At 44.4% G+C, this 27,686-nt stretch overlaps 1 protein-coding gene across 5 annotated transcripts in view; it reads left to right on the top strand.

The window, feature by feature from the left end:
- LOC137522142 (dehydrogenase/reductase SDR family member 4-like) overlaps positions 1-27,686 on the top strand; it is a 36,269-nt gene that overhangs the window by 2,553 nt on the left and 6,030 nt on the right. For 2 of the 5 annotated variants that reach the window (XM_068242176.1, XM_068242186.1), the window contains exons 2-5: positions 13,904-14,067; positions 18,344-18,521; positions 23,643-23,744; positions 27,373-27,443. In XM_068242176.1, coding sequence (XP_068098277.1) covers positions 13,928-14,067; positions 18,344-18,521; positions 23,643-23,744; positions 27,373-27,443 — 491 coding nt within the window. In that variant the 5' untranslated portion in view covers positions 13,904-13,927. Of the gene's footprint in view, positions 1-2,866; positions 2,898-9,438; positions 9,505-13,903; positions 14,068-14,260; positions 14,390-18,343; positions 18,522-23,642; positions 23,745-27,372; positions 27,444-27,686 lie in introns of those variants that run through there. The other 3 variants (XM_068242181.1, XM_068242182.1, XM_068242192.1) reach the window with 3 other exon arrangements.

The raw sequence follows: 27,686 nt of genomic DNA, 5'->3' as shown, positions 1-27,686 counted from the left end.
CTATACAGTCCAGCCTCTGTTGCTATCCCAATCCCCCCTAAGTTCCCCCTGCGTTCTGCTGGCCCCCATAAATCACAGCCGCACTGTCCACACGCAGCTGGCTGTGTTTACCTCTTTACTGTCACTCTTGCCACTCCCCCCGCCTCCTGCATAGCTCCGGTCCATGCCAGCATCCCTTCCCTCCAATCAGCGGGGAGGGAAGGGACGCGGGCGGGGACCGGAGCTATGCAGGAGGCGGGGGGAGCGGCAAGAGTGACAGTAAAGAGGTAAACAGCCCGCTGCGACACGCTGCGTGTCGACAGCACGGCTGTGATTTATGGGGGACAGCAGAGCACAGGGGGGGGGCTTAGGGGGGATTGGGATAGCAACAGAGGCTGGGCTGTATAGGCAGACCCAGCCTCTGTGTGCAGATAGCATTGTCAGAACCCCACCTCGGGTTCTCTTTAAGTCAATACCTATGGCAGCCTCCATATTCCTCTCACCTCGGGTTCCCTTTAAGGTAAGTATCTGATCCTGAGCTTCAGCTCGGAATAATTTTAAGGTATGTACACACTTTAAACGGATATCACCGGTCAGGGGTCAGGACCTGATCCCCTTGGGCAACATTGCTGGGCCGGGCTGCACACACGTTTGTTAGCTGTGTATCTTGCATCTCGCAAACATGGTTTAACCATATTAAAATGTTTGGTTTTAGGTGGCAAAAGTTTACAGCTTTAATCTGTGTCATAGAACGCCAAAGTAAGGATGCTGCAGTGTTAGTGAATTAGCAGTTGTGTGTTTGGAGTAGTGTTAGCTAAAGCAAGATGAATTAGAGACTGCAGCAGACCAAAGCCAGGCAAAATTCAGTATATGAAAGTCATCATTAATGCACACCTGAAGTGAGAGGGAGAGGCAGACATATTTATTTCATTTTAAACAATGCACATTGCCTGGCTGTGAAGATACAGTCCCATCTAGCTACTGATAATACTAAAATTGTGATTGCCACCTCTCGTCTCTAAAGCTGGTGTCTTTGTTGCTGATGCCTTGTCTGTGTCTGCCCACATGGCAGCCACAACCTCTTGCTCAGGTAAACATGCTAAGAACAAGCAGGAAAGTGGTGGCAGTCTCTTTATGTAATTCTTTATATGTATGCACAAGCAATCGATGTATTATTATACACAGTTCATTTAGCTGGCACATACGGCCAGGTTTCACATAGGTTGCTTCATCAGAAGCAATGGCCACAGCCTCTGACGAAGCGCCCTGAGTGAAACGACCGTCAGGCTTCCACCACCAACTCACCCACTCTGTTATGTGCCATCTGAATGAACTTTATCCAGGTGTATAATAATACAGCGATTGTGCATCCATATAAAGAATCACATGCAGTGCTGGCTGCCGCTTTTCTGTTTGTTTGGATTGATCCGTCTGCTATACCAGACCAGAGCATGCTGTGTTTTTGGTGAGTGGTTGCCACATAGTTTTGCCCTCCCACCTTGGCTTTTACGCACTGTAGTTCCAACTGTCAATGTTCTACTGTTATGTTGTGTAATTATACAATACAATAACATTTGTAAAACGCTTTTCTCCCATAGGACTCAAAGCGCATAGTTGTGTCTCAGATTAATACAGGGTTGCAGGCTGGGTTGCGTTACAGAGGAGATGTAACGATCGGTGTAACACAGAGAGGATCTGATTTCCGGTGATCTGCAGTATCACCGAGAATGCAGATATATACCAGATTATTGATGATCTGCAGTATCACCGATAATCAGATATATCTCTAACCTCTGGACACCTGAGTGATAAGAGTGTTTTGGTACAACAGTAATACTTTGAGGATCGCACCTGGAAGACAGGTGCAAGAGCAGATAGGAATACTGCTCGGCAACTGGTTCCTTCCGTAGTCTGGACTCTCCACGGGGAGGAGTCAGACTGACAGTGGGAAGGACAGAACGTGAGTGACACCAATGGAAAAGTGTCACTGACAGATCTGCGAGCTATCTCCCAACAGGAGAGATAGCTCTCGAGGTCGGACAAGCCAGGTCGTAAACACACGGACAGATAAGGTACAGAGGCAGGTGCAGAATCCAGAGACTAGCCGAGATTTGGCAACAGAGTATCAGAATGATAAAGGTACAAAATCAGAGATCAGAAGAATGGTCAGGAAAGCAGAAGGTCATAACAAATAATCAACAATGCCTAAGCTAAGGTGTGAGTTCCTTGGCCGTCAACACTTTGGAAACTGATCTAGAATATAATACAGATAATAACAGACTTCCCAGACTAAGGTGTGAGATCCTTGGCCATCAACACCTTGGAAACTGTCTAATAACACAGATACTGACAAGGTCTGAGTGCTACCACGTAGTGATCGCAACGCCAGACACCAGAGAAATGACCAGCACCCAGTATATATACACCAGCGCTCACTAGCGCCTCCCCTAAGTGCTGGACCAATGGAAGTTGCTGAAATTGTCAGCTGACCGGCTTGGTCAGCTGACACCCTTCTGACTGTCATAAAGGCCCTGCCTCTCTGCGCGCTCGCGTCCTCCTGAGCCAGTGTGGACTATCAGTCCCAGCCACACCAGACATGTGTTGTAATGTGTCAGCCTGTTTGAGCACGGGGGCAGCCGCACCGCCAACCGAGCATGCGGCGGTTTCCTCGCTCTCAGCCACTGTCAGTAGTAGGCCTATGCGTACCGACTGCCGCGTCGGACGTGGACTCCGCCGTCCTGACCGCTGGGCATGCGGCGGTTTCTCCGCGTTCCGTCCCGCCAGTGGATGCGTGCCTAAACACTCCAGATGCCATGCTAGACGCGGAATCGGCCGCCTCACTCTGAGTATTTGCGGCGGCTCTTCCGCGTTTTCTCACAGGAGAGGAGTCAGATGTTCATGAATGCCAGACTGAAGAGGTAGGTTTTCAGTTTAGACTTAAATGCTTCCAGGGATGGAGCTGTCCTGATTGGGTGTAGCAGTGAGTTCCAAAGTGTAGGGGCAGCATGACAAAAGGCTCTGTCTCCAAAGGTTTTGAGGTGGACTCTGGGGGTGACCAAGGTGTTACGTCCTTTTGATTTAAGATTGATTATGATAAGAAGAGCAGTGTTGCTGAAGACTTGGGGAGGAGATCACTCACCCTCCAACACTTGACTCTGCAGTATTCTGTTCTGAGGAGACCTACTTTCTGGGCTCAAATCTGAAGAACTTTCCACTGACAGTAAAATCCATTTTTCAGAAAACAAACAGAATCTACAAAAAAACCTTGTTCTTAGTGAGGGTCTTTCCTATCCATAACAGGGGCGTCGCTAGCCCTATTTTGGGGGGCCTGTGCCTCCAATCTGTCCTGGGGTGCCACGGATCTCCCGGCCGCCGCTGCCCCCCGGCTGTCCCCACTGCCACACAGCAGCGTCAGACCTCGATCAGCTCCGGGCGACGAGATAGAGCGGACGCTAGGACCTAGCGGACACCGCTGATATGCGGAGGTGACATCACTTCCGCATATTTGTGCCCGGCGCCCGCTCTATTTGGTCGGGTCGCCCGCTGATTCTGAGGTCTGACGCGGCCGGCAAGGTAGGTGGGGTGGGGAGCGCGCCTGGCACTCACTACCTAAACGGGGGTCCCTGCTGTCACTCACTAACGGGGGTCCCTGCTGTCACTCACTACATAACTGGGGGTCCCTGCTGTCACTCACTAACTGGGGGTCCCTGCTGTCACTCACTACCTAATGGGGGTCCCTGCTGTCACTCACTACCTAATGGGGGTCCCTGCTGTCACTCACTACCTAACTGGGGGTCCCTGCTGTCACTCACTACCTAACTGGGGGTCCCTGCTGTCACTCACTATCTAACTGGGGGTGCCTGTAACTACCTAAACTGGGGGCTCCTGTCACTACATACACTGAGGGGCTCCTGTCACTACATACACTGGGGGGCTCCTGTCACTACATACACTGGGGGGCTCCTGTCACTACCTACACTGGGGGGCTCCTGTCACTACCTACACTGGGGGGCTCCTGTCGCTACCTACACTGGGGGGCTCCTGTCGCTACCTACACTGGGGGGCTCCTGTCGCTACCTACACTGGGGGGCTCCTGTCGCTACCTACACTGGGGGGCTCCTGTCGCTACCTACACTGGGGGGCTCCTGTCGCTACCTACACTGGGGGGCTCCTGTCGCTACCTACACTGGGGGGCTCCTGTCGCTACCTACACTGGGGGGCTCCTGTCGCTACCTACACTGGGGGGCTCCTGTCGCTACCTACACTGGGGGGCTCCTGTCGCTACCTACACTGGGGGGCTCCTGTCGCTACCTACACTGGGGGGCTCCTGTCGCTACCTACACTGGGGGGCTCCTGTCGCTACCTACACTGGGGGGCTCCTGTCGCTACCTACACTGGGGGGCTCCTGTCGCTACCTAAACTGGGGGACACTCCTGTCGCTACCTAAACTGGGGGACACTCCTGTCGCTACCTAAACTGGGGGACACTCCTGTCGCTACCTAAACTGGGGGACACTCCTGGCGCTACCTAAACTATCCAGGCCAGCCAGCCCAGCATCACCACCAGCCAACCAGCCCAGAATCACTGTCAAAAAGGCCACAGCATCACCACCATTCAGGCCAGCATTTACTTCATCCAGCCAAGCACAGCCCAGCATCACTGCCAGCCAACCCAGCCACAACATCAGCCACAGCACCACTGCCAGCCAGGCCACAGCATCACTGCCAGGCCTTTAAGCTCACACATCATACCCAATCCAGCCAAAAACAGTATTGCCAGGCACAGCAGCCAGTAGAGGAGAATTCAGAAGCCAGGTGAGAGGTGTCTACCATATCAAGGGGGCATTCTGCCTATTTATGTGAAATGCTGTCTATTTATGTGCCTCATGACTGCTGAATTTGTCTTGTTGGGGGCCTCCTGATTGCTGAATTTGTCTTGTTGTGGCCCTCATGATTTGTTGGGGGCCTCAAGATTGCTGAATTTGTCTTGTTGGGGGCCTCACGCTTGCTGACTTTGTCATGTTGGGGCCTCATGATTGCTGAATTTGTCTTGATAGGGGCCTTATGATTGCTGAATTTGTCTTGTTGGGGGTCACATGATTGCTGCGAGACTATGGGAAAAGCTGAATCATCATCATATGAGACAATAGCATTAAACCTACTTTTTTTTAGCTTTTTTAAAACAGAAAATAAAACTGGGAGGTTCTAAAAAAAAATGAATATTTTTTCAGCAGTAGGATGGATGAAATTGTTTATCTTCACAGTTTTTCAACTTGGATTTTCCATAATGTTCATAGTTACATAGTTATTTTGGTTGAAAAAAGACACACGTCCATCGAGTTCAACCAGTATAAAGTACAACACCAGCCTGCTCCCTCACATATCCCTGTTGATCCAGAGGAAGGCGAAAAAACCCTTACAAGGCATGGTCCAATTAGCACCTAAAGGGAAAAATTCCTTCCCGACTCCAGATGGCAATCAGATAAAATCCCTGGATCAACATCATTAGGCATTACCTAGTAATTGTAGCCATGGATGTCTTTCAACACAAGGAAAGCATCTAAGTCCCCTTTAAATGCAGGCATAGAGTTTGCCATAACGACTTCCTGTGGCAATGCATTCCATGTATGTGTTAAAACGTTTATATAGTATTTAGTTTAAATTGTTTAAATTGCTGTTGCCACTTTGCGATAGATAAGTGACTTGTGGGTTGCAGTTTGGGGCTCCAAAAAGTTCGCCACCGCTGTCCTAATCTAATGTACGATTGGCCCCACCCATGGCCACGCCCACTCACTGCATGACCACGCCCATTTTTTGCCGCCCCTCCCACCTAGTGCCCCCAGGTGCCACCGATCTCCAAGGACCCTAGGAACGCCGCTGATCCATAATATCAATTACCAAATTACCAGGTGTGCCTGGCGCCCATTTTACCTGTTTAGGACCAGTGCTGCAGAATTTTACCTTTGTTAGGGGACTGTCAACTTGCTGAAAAACGATTGGAAATCAGATCGGACCTGTCGGAAATTATCTATTCGACCCATCTATCTGACGGGAAATTGCATGGTGTGTACCATGCTTTAGACTTCGTCCTTCATGAACCTACAAACACCAGCTGAACCGCACTGCAAGTGTGCTGGCTGGCCCAGCAGTTACTTCTCCCTTACTTCCCTTTCACGTCATAGGTAGTTACAGATGCCCCTTAGTATTAGGTAGCCAGAGCTATCCTCACTATTAAAGAGAACTCGATGGGACACAGAGGCATGTTCTCTGCCTCATAACATGCCTCTGTGTCCCCACACCGCCGCTCTCTCCGAGATTAGCGTCATTATATTAGCTCTCTCTCCCTGAATATAGCCCCCTGCCGCTCTCCCGCCTCCCTGCATGCTGTGAATGAAAGAATGCAACTCTCATTCCAGCGTCGTGACCCAGAGGTCATTAAAGTGAGCCAGTGTGGCCCACAGGAGCGGCGTTTGTTGCGGCTACCTGATCCGCTCACCCCCCGGATCAGTTCGCCTACTGTTATTTTATGAGCCCACCTCGGGCTCTCTTTAAGGAGCTAGTGGTGCCCCCGACTGAAGGGAGATCTGGTCAGTGGAATGCCAAGACCCGGGTGAGTAACCTCTCATTTATACTCCGCTTGGGACTCTGCATAGGTAAGGCAGGAGGGAGACAATTGGGAAGGGGAGTGAGCCACCTTTCCATCATCAGGCGCCTGTAGGCATGTGCCTACAGTGCCTTATGGTAAATTCGGCCATGGGTGAGATAAACATGAATGTGCAATCCCAGTTTTATAAACGGGTAGCTTGTGCTCCTGTTTTCCTTTTTCTAGCTGCAAAGGTTAAAACTGTAGTCAAACTCTCACTGATAAATTATAAGCAGCCATTAAACTTCTGCATGGCCAAGAACTACAGTACATCGGAGTGCACGGAATAGATTAACAGATCAGTAGTTCAAGGGTTTTGTGTATGGGGCTGAGTAAACATTAAAAAAACTTTTATTGTTCACCTGAGACAGTCAAAACTTTTAAGATTTCTGTCTTTAAAATCAAAATGAGGGAATAAGATTTCAGAACAGTCCTATTTAGGATTAGAATACAATTGTTTATTCCATTAGTTTATTTTCACTTCAGGTTTGCCTTGAAGAACTGTAACCAAGGATTGAACGTCATCCCAATAAGCAGCTGATACCCCTTTTCCCATAAGAAATCTACCTTTTCTCGAATAGATCATCAAGGACATCTGTATGGCTGATTTTGTGGTGAAACCCCTTCCACAGTGTGATCTTTGGACCAGGACCTGACAGTTTCCCACCTTTGAGGGCTCTATTCATAAAACATTTGCGGGGAAACATTTTTTGGAGGGAAAACACTGCATTGGTATTTTAGACTTTCGTGTGCTAATTCATAAAGTTTACACAAGGTCTGGGAATTCCCACAGTAAACTAGCGGAGCTGGCTGAGTTGATACATTTTCTCTGTGCAGAGACAGTTACTATAAAGGAGGCAGCCCCAGCATCCCTTTAGATGTGCATTTTTTTTTTTAAACTGCCTCTCCTTGCCCTGAATCTTCTCTGAATCTGTCTATTAGTCTTTCTAAACAATCTATTTAATTGCCGCAGCTTAGAAGAACTTCAAGAAATGTTACACCTGCAGGCTTTCTGATGTGAAATTTATCTGAAAACAGGTACTCAAGGGGTTAAAAAAACACAGCCTGGGTATTCTGGGATGCCTTGTTTGCTCTGCTCTCACTGCTGCTGCCTGGGAGGTCTGTCTCCATTAGCTTGCCTGTTATCGCTGGATTATCTCCTTTTCTAAACAGATGGTATTCTCCGTCCCAATTCCGCTTGCTCTAATCTTTATGAATTGACATGTAGTGACGTGTTGAGATAATCACCGCATAAAGCTGGCCATACACTAGGCCGATTCCCGCCAGATCGACAGCAGATTCGATCACTAGGATCGAATCTGCTGTCACATCCTTCCCGCAACACGCCGAATTTCGATCCATTTCGTCCGATCCCGTCGATCACTCCGTGCGGAAAATTACCGTTGATCGCCCGCGGGTAGGGAGCGCGTCGCTAGTGGCGTTCGAGTACCCAACGACCGACGCAATAGAGCCCGCATACATTACCTGCTCCGCCAGCACGACTGCCCCCGGTCACCGCTGCTCTGTCTCCGCGCTGGTCTGGTCTCCGGGTCCGGCATGCTTCACTTCTTCTAGCCCGGCAGGAAGTTTAAACAGTAGAGGGCGCTCTACTGTTTAAACTTCCTGCCGGGCAGGAAGAAGTAAAGCATGCCGGACCTGGAGACCAGAGCGGAGACGGAGCAGCGGTGACCGGGGGGCAGTAGTGCCGGCGGAGCAGGTAATGTATGCGGCGGTAGCAGCACCACCACCACCACAACAACAGATTGTGAACGGTTTCAGGCTGAAATCGGTTCACAATCTGTTTGCATTAAAGGTAGCCACACGATCCCTCTCTGATCAGATTCGATCAGAGAGGGATCTATCTGTTGGTCGAATCTGATGGCAAATCGACCAGTGTATGGCTACCTTAAGGCGGTAATTTCCAGCACTGCTCGGGAATGTCAGCTTTTCATGCGGAAACAGCTTTTATGAATGGACACTTTGCTAAATAGTCGGTAAAGTCAGCTGTTTTGAGCATTACCGCATGACTTTTAGAACTTCAGAGCCGCACTCCTCTTTATGTATGAGCGCAGCTGGCCGCACCAGAGCTGCTCATGCTGGCTCAGTATGGCTGCACTTATACACTGCAGGGAGCACAACCACGATAATATATCCAACAAACTCCTGTCAGATATGTTCTGGTGGTCCGTGTGCGGCAAAGGTGGGGGAGAGAAGGCCACTGGTAGCCTCTGGATTATCCAGAGGATTCCCATTACCTAGGTAAGCATCAGTTTTTTTTGTTGCAGGTTTTGCCACAAATACACTTTAAAGAGAACCTGAACTGAAAATAAAAAAAAATCTAAATAACCATACACAGGTCATACTTACCTCCTGTGTAGTCTACTCCTCAATCTCTTTCTCCTCTCCTGCATCCTATTTGTCCACTGTGATCAATGGAATTCTCTGTCCTCCATTTTAAAAATGGCCATTACCCCGTAACAGCTTCCTGGTCAGCACACTGTTAAACTGTAATATCACCCACGTGAGCCATAGGGAAACATGGGCATTACCTTGCACATTCAGGCCAGAAACCCGCTAGGAGCAATTTTCTGAGTGCTTTGTGATTTGAAAACTCTTACTAAGGTATTGCTATGGGTGTGATCCCACTTGAGCGATGTGATTTTATAAAAATCCTTCATAGCATTGCATTAGCAAGAGCTTTTTCAAATCACTAGCGATTAGATATCGCTCCTAGTGGGTTTCTAGCCTCAGTTGTAACCGACAGCTGCTGATATATAACTGACAGCAACTGGTATATTTCAGTTCTGACAAAATATTGTCAGAACTGGGAGGGATCACTGTAAAAAAGAAAATGGTGAGCTTCTGAAAGAAACTGACGGCGAGGTAAGTATGTAATATTAATTTGCAGCTAAGTCATGTGTTTATTTTAAATAATTTTACTCGCTTCAGGTTCCATTTAAGGGTTACTTTCCAGCTTGGTCTTATTGAAGGGCATCTCATTGTCCTAATTCAGTGCTGCATACAATTTGAATTAAATTAGAACGTGAGTCAGAATTATTAGCATCCTATTGCCCATCTCTGTCATGTGATCATGCATACCACAGAATACCTCCATAATCAGAGCAGTTTGGCAGTCACAGTGGTGTAGTGTAGTGGATAGCACTCAAGACTGAGAGCTGGGGCTCTCAGTTCAGTTCTGGGCCAGAACACTATTTGCATTGGGATTCATGTCCTCCTATTGTTTGTATGTTTCCTCTCGCAATGTTAATTGGTTCCCCCTCAAAACTGGCCTTAGGCCCCGGGCCACACTGCACCGAAGGAAAAATCATCTGTGGAAACAATTAGTTTTTAAAGCCATCTTTCTTCAATCTGTGACCCTCCGTTCTCTTAGCACGTGGTTAATGCGATGCATCCGTGGGTCCGGAAAAATCGCTGCAGACACAAACCTGTATCAATTAACATAGGATCCTTTCACCTCAATTAGGGTCCATTCCATTCCGGTGTGGTGAAAATTTTTGCAACTTCAGAATATTTTGCAACCGGTTGCAATAATTTATACTTATAGCTATCAGAAAGTGCAACCTATCAATTGATTTCAATGTATTTGAATCCGCTATTGCAACCTAACCTAACCCTATTCTCACACAGCACCCTCCTCTACTGGGCAACTAATAGCCCACCCTGGAGGGAATAAATCCCCCCCCCCCCCCCGGTGGGCAACTTATAACCCCCCTGGAGGGAACTAAACACCGGCAGTTGCAAATGGTGACAGCCGGGAAATGTGAAAGAAGGCACGCATGTGCAGCTAAAGGGACTCAGAGCTGTAAAATTAAAAAGATTGTATACATACCTGGGGCTTCCTCCAGCCCCATCTGCTTGGATCGCTCCCACGCCGCTGTCCTCTGCTGCCAGCAACTACGAGAACCGGGTCCCGTCACTGACGTCAGTCGCAGCCAGCTACACAGGAGAAGTGCGCTCTTTGCGTATCTCTCCAGCACTTCTCTTACGCCAGACTGGCTCTGACTGACGGAAGTGCGGGGACCCAGTTCCCGTAGCTGTGGGCAGCAAAAGACGGTAGCATGGGAGCGAGCGGAGTGGATGGGGCTGGAGCAAGCCCCAGGTATGTATGAAATCTTTTTAATTTTACAGCTCTGCTACACTTTAAGCACAGTCCATTCAAGTTGCAAAATATTACAGGTTGCAATACTTCTCATTACACCGGTCTGCTAAACTGACCTTTTTTTTGTCCAATGTGAACCGGGCGTTAGGGTTGGGACACACTAGAGAGTTTTTGGCAGCACTTAGGGATCGCTTTCAATCTCTAGCGATTTCCCAAAACACTTTGCCAAAGTAAGTGGATTGAGCAGATCCTACTGGAGCGATTGCGATGAGGAAAATCTCTATCGTAGGACATGCAGCATTTTGGAAGCATTTGCACTCTAATGTATTGTATAGGAGCAGGGAAAATCGATTGCAAAGCACTACCACAAATCACTAGCGATTGGGATAGCGCTTTGTAGTGGGTCCCAGGCCTCAGACTATGATGAGGACAGGAGAATATGACTGTGGCAGGGGTTAGAATGTGAGCTTGTGTGAGGTACATAGTGACATGAGTTCTCTCTGAAAAGAGCTGCTGTGGATGACCGCACAATATAAATACATAATGGCTATATTTCATTTATACAAGTCCTTCCTGCTTTGTGTATGCGTTTACCTTCTTGTCATCCAGAATGGCTCTAAATAACTGGGGACATAGTGGCATTTTCATGGCACCTGATGAAGTTTCTTTTGCCACAATGCATAAAAAGCAATTCCTGGTAGCCCGCAGAGCCTTGGCCACACTGCCTGGCACTCACAGCATTGGGCTAAGCACTGCATTATCCTATGCATTACATTACTACACTTGTGGGTCATTACTTGACAAGCCATCACATTTACTAGGGACAGTGCGTTCTGGACATCATGAACAAATCTTATTCTTCTCTCAGTACGTTATCTATGTGATATTTATTGTGATTATCTGGGCAAGTGCAGTACTCATTATTTTTGAAAACTTGACAGCTTTGAACAATTCTTTTTTTTTTTTTTTTTTTTTAATTTTGTGGTATAATATGTATCAAAATGTGGGTTTTAAAGATGTGCCATGGGATTATATATTTCCCCGTTGCTCAATTTTATTTTCTCATTTTTCATCAGTATATTCTTCCCCACTAGGTGTCAGGTGCTACATACAGTATATTTGTATGAGGAGATATACTATATAGCTGAAGCATTGGTACAAATCATTGAAATTAGGTCTTCCAATCACTTCCATGGCCAGAGGTGTATACAATCGAGCACCCTGGCATGCAGACTACTTCTACACATGTAAAAGAATGGGTCCCTCTCAGGAACTCAGTAAATTTCAGTATTGTATTTTTATAGAAATCCAGAGAAAGATGTATGTCTGGCACTATAGCTTTAATACCAAATTGCACCCGAACAGAGGACGTGCATATCCAATGCAAAATTTCTGTCAGCCAACATTGATACATACAGTATTTTGGTGCATTTTGGTTGCCAGGACTAGCTTCAGGATATTTTATGGTTTCAGGGAGGATTCAAACTTGTGGGACACTTTGCACATGAATCTATACTTACTTTTGCACACAAGTAATGATTGTCAATGACAATGAGAAAACATGCGTAGTATGCAAAATGCTGCACTGCTGTATTTTTCCCACATGCAAAATTTGTAAGTATGAACAATCCCATTGACTTGCATTGGTTTTATATACAGTGGCCAATCAAATAAGATTCCCTGAGCCATAATGCAATAGCATCTGGGAAATGTATGTACATCTTTATGTTCACCTTTTCTGCACAAAACATAAAACATCTCAAAAAAGCACCAGAACGTGCATGGTTGAAAAAAAGCAACATGCACTTAATTGTAATGTGTTTTACATTTCTGTAATTTTCAGTGTGAGCAGGTCCACAGAGCAAGAAATGAACTAGACCAGGGGTCCCCAAACGTTTTGGGTCGAGGGCCGGGTTAACATACTTCAGACTGTTGGGGGGCCGGAGTATACATGAAATGATGTAGAAGTCTTTGCGGACCATACAGTGAAGCATACCCAGGTGACAACATGCAGTCCAATTGAACAACAGTGTCACCTGATGTGGCATTTGATTGGAAACCAGCAAAATTGCTGCTTTCTGGCTTCATTCTATATGCAGACCACCAATACTTAAAGATGTAGCTGACCGCATCTATAATACATTTTGTGTGTGGGGGGCCAGTAAAAAAGCCTCAGGGGGCCACATTCGGCCCGCAGGCCTTAGTTTGAGGACCACTGAACTAGACAGACAGGGAAAGGCTATAGGGAGAGATGGCCTATTATTTGCAGGAAGAAGGATGTCAGCCCCCATGACACAGAGATAGCACATGCTGCATCTTTTGCCAGCACGGTTACCTCACACTAGTGCTAGATATGCAGAGCATGGCTGAGATGTGATCAAGGGAAGAAGAGTTCAGTTCAGGTATTGCTTTAAGATTTACTATATCCGTGCAGCTTGCTTCACAAACGCCCCCTTCCACAGCTCAGGAATAGCAATGTGACCAGATAACACCCACTCCAGACTACTTATCCCAGATGCACCTCTCTCTACCTCCTGCTTGGTTTTAAAAGCAACAGAATAATCTTATCCTGGGAAAACACGATACGTTTTTTTCCGCTCGATTCTACGCTCGATCGATTTACCGCTCAATTCTCTTATCTTCCGCTCATTTTTCTTATCTTTTTTCCAATTCACTTCTATGAGGAATCGAGCTGTAAAACGATCGTGCGGAATATCGGACATGACGGAATTTATCAATCGAACGCATCTATCGTGCAGGAAAACGAAACGTGTGTTCCCAGCATTAGAGGCACAACTCCTGGATTTTAGGTGCAGGAGTCATAAAAGTAGAGAAAACCTATTGCAGATCACTGTTGTATTTTGTATACAAGTCAGAGGTGAATTTGCCTTAGAGGCGTGTTACTTTGTTAAAGCCAAAAGTGATAATCCTCCCTCAGTCCGTTAAAAAAATAAAAATCTGTATTTAACTGTAGATACATGCTATTGTATTTATTTCCCATTGTTGTGAGGCTGATTCTGTTGAGCATCAGATAGTTGTGGTGTGCAGTGCAGATCACAGACAGTATGTATTTATACGGATATAGAAAAGCTGGTGTTAATCTGTGTCATGCACTTTGATCGTTCATCCCATTGCTCCCTCACCTCCTTTTTCTGTTGTCAGGTGCACAGGTCACTTTCCTGCATAATGTTTCGCTTGTCCTTACATCGGTTACTCTCCATATCACCCCGCAGTGGAAGATCCTGCATAATGCAAACTGCAAGAGGGATGCAGACTCCTGCAAAGCTCCAAGGCAAGGTGGCTGTGGTAACAGCGTCAACAGACGGGTAATTCAGATCTATTTGTCTGTTTTATAAGCTTGTGTCACATTAGAAATTCCTTGCAGTTGTATAATAGATAGTGGAGTTATGCCCTCACTAGTGACCAGAGTGGTTTTGTTGCTCTGTGGGCTCTATGTCAGACTCCTTTCACACTGGGATGTTTTCATTGTGGTGCGTTATCCTTTTTTCTGCAGGGTGACGCTAGGGCAATGAAAGTCTATGGGGCTTTTCACATTGGATGCAGTGCGCCGGAAGAATCGCAACTAACACGAGCATCCGTGCATTGTCGGGCAACCTGCGCATCGACGTGCGGCGGACCGGAAGACATGTAAGTGTATGGCGACGCAGGTTTTTTAAACATTTTTCGCGTTGCGGCGTGCATGCCTGGAAGCGTATTTTGTTGTTGTACCTCTGCACATTTCTTATTTTGGCCACAGGAAGCGAGCGCTACAGTGACTCACTTCCTGCTTGGCTTTCAGCCAGAAGGGGGATTAGCGCGTATTAACGCAGAAATCCCTGAAGGCTATTTTTAGCATTGCGGTGTGATCATCCGATCGCATCTCTGCCGCCGGTTTCCAGTGCGAAACCGGCCTAAGCAGCACGATGACTAACATGGGAGCAACATTATGTACTGTATTTACATAGATCTGTAAATCAGTCTTGAAAGAGGGACAAATGAGGAAGAATGAGGGACAAAGGGATTTGGCTCCCAAAAAGGGACTGTCCCTCTGAAAAAGGGACAGTTGAGAGCTATGGGTATAGTCAGTTTTAAATATAATTTGGATGTTATGGCATTAGATGAACAGAGAGAAAGGAAGACGTTCCCACAGATTGTGGTCACCTACGGTATATATTCATCTTTGTATCCTTTTCTTTGTTCACAATAAAACTTCTCTTACTGGATGGTGTCAGCTTGTATTGGGAGAGAACTCTTTGACCTGCAGTACTAGCAGGTGGAGCCCTGGCACACACAGCACTGTGTGGGAGAGAGTGTGTTTCCATTGTCCGTACAACTGAACAGTAGGGCATTTTTCTGTGATCTCAGACTGGAAAGAAGTTATTATTCATTCAATATGACAGCGATGAAAAATGCAGAAGTAAATCAACAGAGTGAGTTCATTTTATATTTATGAAAGATAAGTCAGAATCTTGCCCTTAGCTGCACTGAAATTCTGTGCATAGCAGTCTGTTCCAGCTGTAAGATCAAAAAGTAAATATGGACTGAAACAGTTACGGGTATGTACTCAGAAATGGGCCAAAATGCCCCAGTGACTATTGTGCAGGTCTGATCAGCAGCATAAAGCTTTTTTTGACATTTCTGTTATTGAAAGAAGCTTAACTGTCTGCTGATTTTAAAGGGTTTTTACATTATTGTAAGGAAGAAGAAAGAATTCCCTGCAGGTAATGTATACAGTATATTATCAGCAAATAGGTTTGCAGTCTGGTGATGGTCATTTCTGGGAGAACTCATGTAGAAGCATGTGATTTGTTTGATCAGCTGATAGATTTGCAAAGCTCTGATTTGCTGTGATCACATCTTGCTTTAGCACATGATCATGACTAGCAAATCAGAGACTTGCTTATCTATCACCTCACCAAACTGATCACATGCTTCTCCGTAAGTTCTCCTAGACATGGCCATCACTAGTTTGAACATGTAAGAAAACTGGGGCCGATTTATCAACAGAGCAAGGAAATAAAGCAAATCAAGGATTCTGATTGGTCACTCCATTTTCGTACCTGATTTGCACCTGCCTGTTTTAATTTTCTTTGCACTGGTTTTGATAAATCTGCCCCAGTGTCCTGTGCGACAGCGACTGAGTGAGCACCTTAGAGTGGCTACCTAGTCTATGTACAGGTGAGCAGATGAGGGTTTGTAGCATGAGACTGTTGTGTGCGCTGATCACTAGAATACTGTTACCATGGTGTCTAGAGGACATATTTTGAGCCATTTTTAGAACATTTTTACTGGCTGCAGATTAAAATAAAAAGATAAGTTTTAATATGTTTAAACCTACCAAAAAAATACCCCAAACTTTAAAAGTCCCTCTTATTTTTCTACAAGTGACCCTTTTGTTATATAGCAATATAAAAATGTAGAAAACATAGTTGCCAATAATCATTGGGCAACTGAAGTGAGAGGTATATGGACGCTGCTATATTTATTTCCTGTTAAACATTACTAGTTGCCTGGCAGCCCTGCTGAACTATTTAACTGCAGTAGTGTCTGAATCACACCACAAACAAGCATGCAGCTAATCTTGTCAGATCTGACAATAATGTCAGAACCACCTGATCATGCATGCTTGTTCAGGGTCTATGGCTAAAAGTATTAGAGGCAGAGGATCAGCAGGATAGACAGTCAACTGGTATTGCTTAAAAGGAAATAAATATGGCAGCCTCCCATATCCTTCTCTCTTCAGTTGTAGCAACAGAGGTACATTGCCCATGTATTCAGACATGTTAATAAAAATATTCTCAGTGACTGTGACAGCAGATCAGCAAGAAGGGCATCTTTTATTTATACTTAGCCTTGTAAAACATCTACAGTATGTCTATGCACACAGAAATGCTATTAGCCAGCCTGGGGTCACCTGAATGTGCTGCCATTACCCAGCATGCCATCTCAAGCAAAGAGCTGATACTCTGACTTGCAGTCACCGGCAGATTAAAAGGGGGATCGCTAGCAATATTTTGCTGGCTAAGGAAAGCAAAGTGCAAGTAACACATAGGCCCCTTTCACACTGGAGCGTTGTGTTACCCTATTTTGCCGCAGGGTAATGCTACGCCAATGAAAGTCTATGTGGCATTTCACACCTAGTGTGCCGCGATGTGATCTGTCGGAAGTGCCTGATTTAATGCGAAAGCAACAGCGCGTTGTCGGGCAACATGCTGCGATCGGAAGTCATGCAAGTCTATGGTGACGCAGTTTTCTTTTTCAAATTTTCTGCATTCGTGTTGCGGTGCGCATGTGCAGAAGCCTATTCTTTCAATACACTTCTGCGCATTTGCAATTTTCAACCACAGGAAGTGAGCTGCTTGGCATGCAGCCAGAAGGGAGATTACCGCTCATTGTCATGGCTGCAGTGCAATGTGCGCACCACAGTGCAGCTACAATGCCAGTTTCCAGTGTGAAATTGGCCGTAGATAAACTTCCAGGCTACGAGCTTAACGTGCCTATGGGAGGAAGGTTTATGTGCAGGACAGTTACCAGTCAGCAGCAGGACAGCTGGATGGCAGTCTTATATCTGTAGAACTTCTGCAGCTGTAGAACTAAAGAAGGGACATATTGAATTATTGCTTTCTTGATGAGGATGTCATTATGAGTAATAACAAAATGAAACTTACCACCAGCTTGCTAATACTGGGACACTATACACTAAAAGTAGAATTTTGCCTTTCTTACAACAGAAGATATTTGCAATAGACCAGACCGAGCATATGAGGTCACCCACAATGCATCACTACTGAATATGGAAGCTTTCCCTTTTGTTGTTCCTGAAAGCTAAACATACCCCCAGAACCTCTAGAATGCAATGACGTGTCAGCTTGGTAATTGTACAGAGGCACTCTAATCCAACATGCATACAGACTTTCAGACTGGTTAATCCTCATCAGTGCATTAATAATCCCAAATACTGTCTTTTTTTTTTTAAGAAGGCAAAGTTTTGGACCTTTTTAGCCCCTTACACACTCCTAGGAGTTCTGGTTCACCATGAGCTATGCTGGGCAATCTATAACTATAAATGTATGTTCTACCTGTATGTTAACCCATTTATCTATTGTGCAGCGCTGCGTAAAATGTTGGCGCTTTATAAATACAATAAATAATAATAATAATAATAATAATATAAACTCTTGTGAGGTCGTCTTATGGGAAAGCCAGCGCAATGTGATTTTAGTTTTTGTTCAAGGTGTTTAGCTGTGATCAATTTACTATAATAGTTAGCTTTTTCTGTATGTTTACTTTGTGTTCCAAAATATTGTATGGAGAATCAGTATTTTACCTGACACACTACTTATGATTGCACATCATTTCTGTAATGTGCCCATTAATCATATAATCTTAATTGTATAATCTCACCACTTGTATGTAATATTCGAGACTGCCTAAAGCTTCCATTCAAAGTGTATTCACTCAGTTTACCATTTTATTACATAGATTTTGGTAAAATTGTACAATCAAGATTGTATTATTGATGTGCACCTTAGTGTTTGGACTATTGGGAAATAAACACTGACATAACAGAACTAAGCACATTCTATTCCTTTTCCTCTACAGGATCGGTTTGGCTATAGCTCGGAAGCTTGCTCAGGATGGAGCACGAGTTCTCATAAGCAGCCGGAAACAACAAAATGTGGATAAAGTAGTAAAAGAACTGAAAGGAGAGGGACTGGATGTAGAAGGAACCGTCTGTCATGTCGGGCGGAGTGAAGACCGGGAAAGACTAGTGAATACGGTAAGAGTATATAGCAGGGGTTGTGGTAAAGCACACTTGTAAATTTACATTTTTGTACACATATTCTCCTTATGGTACCACTGCCTTTATTAACCCCTTAAATAACCTGGGTTTTCTGAACAAAAGTAACCAAAGAGATATCACACCAGCTGAAAAGCAATAAACTGTGAAAAAAGTACACAGCAATATCAAAACATACAGATGTGAGCATACATGTAAGGTGCTTAACCACTTCGCATCCAGACCTTGTTTTCAACTTATTGACCAGAGCAGTTTTGACAGTTTAGCGATGTCCCTATTTGATCAGAAATAACTTTATCCCTACTTATGACACAGAAATGAAATATATATTGTTTTTTTTCAAGACAAACTAGGCTTTCATTGTATGCCATTTTTTCCCTCAAACAATTTTGCTTTCTATGAATTTTAATGGGAAAACAAAGAAAAAAATAGAAAAAACATGTATTTCTCAGTTTTACCAACTCCAGTTTAAAAATAAAAAGTGCTACTGTCGATAAAAAACACACATTTTGTTTGGCTATTCTTACTGCTTATCACAAAACTTCGATTATGTTCCGGTCACAATTTATGGTGAAGATATTTGATTCTGAAATAGTGCTACAAAGTGTGTTTTTCACTATGAAATGAGAAAATAAAGTACCTTTAATAGTAAAATTCAATCTCATTAGCTCAGGAAACTTATATTCCCATTCACCAATTAGTCCTGCATCAGATAGTGCCAGAAATATGCACAGGAGCAAGCCCAATCCTGCACAGCACTGCTTCTGCTACAAGACGTATATCTACTGACCTGTGGCTTAGATGAAGTCCCAGAGGACGTATATCTACTGACCTGTGGACGAAGTGGTTAAAGAGAACCTGAACTGAGTAAAATTATTTAAAATAAACACATGATGTAGCTGCAAATGAATATTACATACTTACCTCGCGATCAGTTCCACTCAGAAGCTCACCATTTGCATCTTACAGTGATCCCTTCCAGTTCTGACAAGATTTTGTCAGAACTGAAATATACCAGTTGCTGTCAGTTATATATCAGCAGCTGTCAGTTACAACTGAATGTACAAGGTAATGTTCATGTTTTCCCTATGGCTCAAGTGTGCGATATGACAGTTTAACAGTGTGCTGACCAGAAAGCTGTTATGGGGTAATGGCCAGAGACAGAGATTGATGAGCAGACTACATGGGAGGTGAGTATGACTTGTGTATGTTTATTTTGACCTTTTTTTTTTATTTTCAGTTTAAAGGAAACATGAACTGGATTGAAATCTGCAGTATTTTTCCTGGGGCTTTTTCCAGCCCCCCGTAGTCAGTGATGTCCTTCAGCGTTCTCTGGGTGCCCTCTGTTCTCCCACTGACGTACATAGCTTCATGAAAACTCACCCCTTGCATTTTCCCCCTATTTTTCCCGGTCTGCCACCCTGTGTTGCCATTGTATTTGAGTTTTAACTGTATTGTTGGACTATATACACGCTTTCGTGTATTTCTTTTGCCCAAAGTGATTCTTCTTGATCATTTAGGCCGGAAATCTAAAGTATGTACAGATGTCCCCAATGTCACTGGTCTCCTCCTTATGTGATTCATCAAGCTGAATCGTCTTACTCCATGTCACATTTTCCTGCAAGAACTTCCTAGCTTGGTGCTATTTGCATGTCTGCTGCCTACCTTTCCATAGAGCATACATGTCAAACTCCTGCCTGCAAGCCAAATCAGGCCCTCAGAGCTATTCAATGTGGCACTCAAGTGGTTTCCCCACTTTGCATTATGTTTAAAGGGAACCAGAGATGAACGCTTCACACAAAATAAACATATCAGTCGATAGCTTGTAAAGAATCAATGCTCTACCTGATAATTTCGCCGCTCTGGTGTGCCTTTTTTTAGTGTTTTTTTATCCATTATTGCTCCAGGAAAAATCAAATATGGCCGCCGGCTCATATCCCTTCTCCTTCCGGGTTATGAGTTGTTCTGGATGTGCTGTCTAGGCTATATGAGACTATGCTGCTATCTAGGCTAAATGCAGCCTTTCATCTATGTGCTTTCATTTTGGTATGATGTAACAGCTGCCTGTAGGAAGTGTCCCTCATAGGAATGAAACTGCAGTCATCATCAGTATCTAGTGCACACAGAGCACACAGGGATCATATTGCAGCCACAGAGCTTCTCTCTCAGCAGGAGCAGCCCCTCCCATGTCATCACAGCTCTCAGTATGCAAAGCAGGAAATCTAAGCCAGGAGGTGGCAGGCTTGGGCTTGAAAAGACTCCACAGAAGAGTGACTCAGCTATAATGATTCCAGGTCAAACCTCCACTGAATAGTCGGTGGATTCTTATCACAGTTGCTAATAGACTAATTAAGCAGATAACAATGAAACTAAAAGCAGGGTAGGTGTTTACTGTCATGTTCCCACTGATAAATGTTATAAAATACATGAGGGTGCTTCGTCTCTGGTTCTCTTTAAAGAGAACCCGAGGTGTGTTTAAAGAATGTTATCTGCATACAGAGGCTGGATCTGCCTATACAGCCCAGCCTCTGTTGCTATCCCAAACCCCACTAAGGTCCCCCTGCACTCTGCAATCCCTCATAAATCACAGCCCTGCTGTGAGGCTGTGTATACATCTGTAGTGTCAGTCTCAGCTGCTCCCCCGCCTCCTGCATAGCTCCGGTCCCTGCCCCCGTCCCTTCCCTCCAATCAGCAGGGAGGGAAGGGATGGAGGCAGGGACTGGAGTTCTGCAGGAGGCGGGGAGAGCAGCAGACTGACACTATAGAGATAAACACAGCCAGCTCTGACAAGCTGTTTGTCAGCAGCGTGGCTGTGATTTATGAGGGATTGCAGAGTGCAGGGGGACCTTAGGGGGGTTTGGGATAGCAACAGAGGCTGGGCTGTATAGGCAGATCCAGCCTCTGTATGCAGATAATATTCTTCAAACCCACCTCGGGTTCTCTTTAACCTTTCTAGACTGCTAGGGAAGCCATATTGGAGGTGAAGCCCTAGAACACCGGCAAGCCATATGTGGGAACGTAGGGGATAACCACTAAACACTAGGGAACTGTATAGGGGAGGGAGGACTACTAGGCACCAGGGAACTGTATAGGGGTTGGAGGAGGGCCATTAGACACCAGGGAACTTTATAAGGGAGGTAGGTGGCCAGTAGACATTGCGTTTGGCCCGCGACTAGGTCCTAGTGTACAATTTCGGTGCACTTTGCATTTGAGTTTGACACCCCTGCCATAGAGTAAGACAGCATGACTGTGCAGCAATCACTGAAAAACATCCTATATGTGTCCAGGACTGCCAATTTTCATATTTACACTTACAATGCTCTATGTAGGTCCCAGGGACAGGAAGTGAGGACAAATCTCTCTAAAAGGATGGGTACACCGAGAACAGTAACCCATTTGACATTATTCAATACCAAAATGAGAAAAGAATGTTGCTGGAATAGGCCTTCAACCACTTGAGGACCCACCCTTTACCCCCCCCCCTTAAGGACCAGCGCTATTTGATGGGATCTGTGCTGGGTGGGCTCTGCAGCCCCCAGCACAGATCATAGGGCACGCAGAGCGATCAGATCGCCCCCCTTTTTTCCCCCCTATGGGGATGATGTGCAGGGGGGGTCTGATCGCTCCTGCTGGTGGCATGTTGCGGGGGGGGGCACCTCAAAGCCCCCCTCCGCGGCGACATTCCCTCCCCCTCCCTCTCCTACCTGTCCCCCCAGTGATCCGGGCTGCACAGGACGCTATCCGTCCTGTGCAGCCAGTGACAGGACGTCCTCTGTCACATGGCGGCGATCCCCGGCCGCTGATTGGCCGGGGATCGCCGATCTGCCTTACGGCGCTGCTGCGCAGCAGCGCCGTACAATGTAAACAAAGCGGATTATTTCCGCTTGTGTTTACATTTAGCCTGCGAGCCGCCATCGGCGGCCCGCAGGCTATTCACGGAGCCCCCCGCCGTGATTTGACAGGAAGCAGCCGCTCGCGCGAGCGGCTGCTTCCTAATTAATCAGCCTGCAGCTGGCGACGCAGTACTGCGTCGCTGGTCCTGCAGCTGCCACTTTGCCGACGCACGGTATAAGCGTGCGGTCGGCAAGTGGTTAAAGCCAGAGACTTGATGGGTGGTGTTCTGAAATCCACCCTCTTCCCCACAGTCTTGAGAGCCCTAAGCTGCAAGCTATTGTAGCTGTACTAAGAACAGTGTTTGTTCACTATTCACCTATAAGTGTTTTTTCCACTATTATGTATGAGTCCAGTCATTGCTTAGTTGTCTGAAAACTTCAGAACCTTTACTGATAAGTCTGTGGATGGAATCAGTTATGCACAGAAAGATAGTTCACCAAATCCATGTGGGAGTGTTTTCTTTATACCTGTATCCATGGTGGAATTAGGGCTCTTTTTTTTTTCTTTTTTTAAGCACTGGCGATTTTAAAAATCTACTTAAAAGCGCTAGTGCAATGGTCGCTTATGTGAGTGTTCTTACATAAGCGATCCGCTTTTTATTGAATTGCAAACGCGGCTCCTGCACCATTTTCTGAGTGTTTGTGTTCAATAGAAAGTATAGGAAAATCGCAAAGTGCATGAAAAAGCGCTTTGAATTGCAATTTTCCGAGCGCTTTAATGAATGCATACATTGTATTTATTAATTTACGGGTCAAAGAGTTCACTTCCTGACTTCAGGTAGTGAAAAAATTAATTGCTGAGCAAAAGCGCTTTGAAAAGCGCTCACCAAATCGCCCGTGCTTGCGGTAACGCTGGGGATTTGTAATGTGAACAAGGCCTCATGTGTTGAAGGTAGAAATGAAGTCAACCAAAAGATTAGTATAGTGGAGGCTTACAGTGACAATATCATTTGCAGACGTGCTAGACTAGGTAAACTGCAGAAGGACAGTAGGGACTCTATAATGGATTCAAGTGAGGCAAGTATGGGTTCTTCATGCCCACTGATGTCGGGACAGTTGGTGTATAGTTATCCTGCTATGTGATCTTTGGCATTTTAGGAAATTGCACAATAACAGCTTTTTTGAAACCAAGAAATAGACAATCATAATGGTGATGATTTTAGTTACATATGTATTATCAATGCTAAAGCTTGGTCTTATTTTCTAGGCTGTCCAAAAGTTTGGAGGAGTTGATATCCTTGTTTCTAATGCTGCAGTTAATCCCTTTTTTGGGAACATCTTGGACTCTACAGAAGAGGTTTGGGAGAAGGTAAGAATATAAATTAGCCTAGCCAAAGTAAATTGCTCTTTGCGTTATAAGAAACTAATTTATCAAAATAGGAAATGTCCCTGTAAATACCTCAGTTTGGGAACGCTGGATCTCTAAACTATAATGTAAAATGGCATGCTGATACCTTTTTACTTCTCCACTGTATCCACCTGTATCATTGATATTATTATGCTAAAGCATGTATTTGTACTCCAATGCTCTTTTAATTTTGTATGGTTTTGACCATTTTTTTTATAAACCTTTGGTTGATGGGGGAAAAAAAGAATATAAATGAGCCTGCATAAGGATAATAAATCAGTTGGACAGAAATCACATTGTATTTTGGACAATAGATGGAAAAGACAGCAGAGAACCTATTTTACTGAGGAACAATATTCTGGTAATTTGAGGCAGGAGCTATGCTTTGCTGATTTGGGAAGATTTCTACCTGCAATCTGTGTTTACCACCCTCACTGCCTGCATAGCTACACAGTATATACAATCGTTATTTGCTTTAAGAGACAAAGCATACTCAAACCCAAATTTCCTACCCTGCTTCTGTCTGCTATAACGAACTCTAATTCTCAAACTACACTTAAAGTGACACTGAAGCGAAAAAAAATGTATGATATAATGAATTGTAAGTGTAGTACAGCTAAGAAAAAGAGCATTAGTAGCAAAGGAATGAGTCTCATATCATATCCAGTACAGGAAGAGTTTTAAAAAAATCCTTCAGTTGTTATCTATGCAAAAGAGCTTCTCTGAGCTCTGTAAAGAGGAATGGTCAAGAATTACTCCTGACCAATGTGCACGCCTGATCTACAACTACAGGAAAACGTTTGGTTGAAGTTATTGCTGCCGAAGGAAGTTCAACCAGTTATTTAATCCAAGGGTTCACATACTTTTTCCACCTGCACTGTAAATGTTTACATGGTGTATTTAATAAAAACATGGAAACCTTTAATTATTTGTGAGGTATTAGTTTAAGCAGACTGTGATTGTCTATTGTTGTGACATAGATAAAGATCAGATCACATTTTTATGACCAATTTGTGCAGAAATCCATATAATTCCAACGGGTTCACATACTTTTTCTTGCTACTGTATATATTTACACGTATATTTATCTAAAGTAAACTGTGAGATAGAATAAAGGAGGGGTGTGACCTGATTGAGTACAAACAAATCTAATTCAAACAATACAAAACTTTATTATTTATTTATCAAAATCATATATTTATCTAGTTCCCTTCTCTTTTCAAAACAAACCACTACGCTTTCCAGATACAAGGGGGTCTTGTAATTAGGACAAACATTTTTATATGGTTTCTTACAACTTGTTTTGATGGATGTCCAACAGAAATAAGTACAAAGAACTGGACAAGGAAAGGCTATTTCTGGGGTCCATGTGGATAAATTTCGACCAGTTTGGCGCCAGCTGAGGTCAATACTTAGAACATCAGTCAAATGTGATTTCTGACATTCCACCATCAGCTTTGTAATGGAGCTTTCAGATGGGTTTTCAGTGCTTCTCCTCAGCACTTGACTGTGGCTTAATGTTCCACACTTCCTTCCTAATGCCTAACCATAACATTCCCTCTTAATTCCTAACCTAATTCCATTCTTAATTCCTACCCCTAACCTCTCTTCCTAACGTACGGTAATCCAGTTCCTAATTCCTTTCCCTAAACACTCCTCCTAACGTAACCCCATTCCTAATGCCTATCCCTAACCTGTTTTCCTAACATAATCCCATTTGTAATGCCTTACTCTAACCTCTCTTCCTAACACTATCCCATTCCTAATGCCTATCCTTAACCTCTCCTCCTAACATACCGTTATCCCATTCTTAAAGAACACCTGAAGTGAGAGTAATATGGAAGCTGCCATATTTATTTCCTTTCAGACAATACCAGTTGCCTGGCAGCCCTACTGATCTATTTGGCTGCAGTAGTGTCTGAATCACACCAGAAACAAGCATGCAGGTTCAGGGTCTATGGCTAAAAGCATTACAGACAGAGGATCAGCAGGGTAGCCAGGCAGCTCTTGCTATAGTTGTCGTTTAATATCTAACCTCAACCTCATCACCTAACATTCCTAATGCCTAACTCAAATCCCACCTCACTCTAAAACCCCTACACAATACCCAACCCTAACCTTCCAACTTAAGATAATGCCAACCCTAACTCCCCCCCCCCTCCCCCCTTGAAAAAAAAAAAGTACACTAGTTACTTAGCCCCAACCTCCTAAACCTAGTTGTTAAATATTACTACCCTTAACTATCCTCCAATATTAATCCTCTAAAACGCATAACTCCTGTATCATTTTCTTTGTTGACACCTGTTATGAGTAGATACTGATTCTTTTTATATATAGCTGAACACCTGATTACTATAGTATGTAGCCGAGTGCTTGCACGCAGACTTTACCAATGCTGTCAAATAGTGGCATGACTTGTGTCTAACCAATATTTTATATTGTTTTTCTATGGCCACACCAAGCTGAGGTCTTGCTTGATTATTTCTCAGACTTCCAACACAGTTTAATCTGTCCTGACCCTATCTTTGAGAAATCACTATATTGCCTCATTTCAAGAAAATAAGACCATGAGGAAAAGTCTGTCAACTGAAAGAATTGAAGAAAAGATTGATGCAACAAGAACATTGATCACTTGCTTTGCGTTTTATTAAATTAAAATACAGTATAAGGATTTCTCAGATAAAAAATCGGAACAGATCACATTTTGGATCTATTTTCAGACCACATTTATGTGTGAGCAACTTCAGGTTGCTGAAAACTATTTTTTGGTTTTAGCTTGAAGTCAGCGTGTGTGCGAGCGTGCGTGTGCGTTCATATACACATATACAGAGGGGCTGCAGCAAACAACAGGAAAACAGACAGGGGCTCTTGGTTACACTTTAACGCGTTTAAGCTCACCAACTGCGCCAAAGTGTCCCCAATCTGATGAGTCCTACTCTAACCAGGCAAAAATGCTAGTTTTTATCAGCGTTCTAGTGGGAACCATGCAAAAAAGCCAGATGGTCAACTAAATGGGAGAAAGGAAATTAAAAACACCTCACCTTCTACTAGCTACTTACTGAACTATAAACTCCGCTCATTTATATGCTTAACTGTGCTAGAGGTGGGCGTGGTTATGCACGCTCACAGGGGAAAAAATAATATATACCAGGGGATGAGCAGCACAAACCAAATTTTATGCAATTCTATGCAAAGCATGCACGCAGCACTGGAGATCCCCAGTCCCCATAAGAAATATATAAATTCAGAGGGGCTACAGCACACAACAGGAAAACAGCGACAGGGGCTCTTGCTTGCGCTTTAACTCATTTAAGCTCACCAACTGCGCCAAAGTGTCCCCAATCTGGCGAGTCCTACTCTAACCAGGCAAAAATTCTAGTTTTTATCAGCGTTCTAGTGGGAACATATACTGTATATACTTCATGTAAGAAAATGCTTGGTCTGTCTCCACTAACTAGTGCTTATGCCTAACACCTGGCCTCTATTCCCAGCTGACAGATGTCTTTTAGTAGCTTTTTATAGCCAAACTGGTAAATGTATTTTTGGTAGATGAAGGTAAACTGTTAATTCATGCTCCTTGTCTTCTCAGATTCTGGATGTTAATGTTAAAGCCACATTCCTCCTGGTGAAACTTGTGGTGCCCAAAATGCAGGAAAGAGGGTGAGACTTCAGGAGGAGGGTGTACTTGTTCTCTTGGAAACCAAATTCTTATACGGGAGTAAAAAGTGTTTCTTTTTCAATAGCCAATGATAAAGTGATTGCCTCAAAGATCCATAAAATATAAATCATTACCAAAGCAGGCAGTGTTTGAAGAAAGAACGATTCTTCAGGCCTGGCCAAGAGAGGACCCCTGGATTTAAGGAAGGCATTTTTGAATATAAAAGTGACTGATGTATATTGCCA

This window comes from Hyperolius riggenbachi, chromosome 1 (genome assembly GCF_040937935.1).
Source record: "Hyperolius riggenbachi isolate aHypRig1 chromosome 1, aHypRig1.pri, whole genome shotgun sequence".
NCBI lineage: Eukaryota > Metazoa > Chordata > Amphibia > Anura > Hyperoliidae > Hyperolius > Hyperolius riggenbachi.
This window is presented reverse-complemented; position numbering and strand designations above follow the sequence as displayed.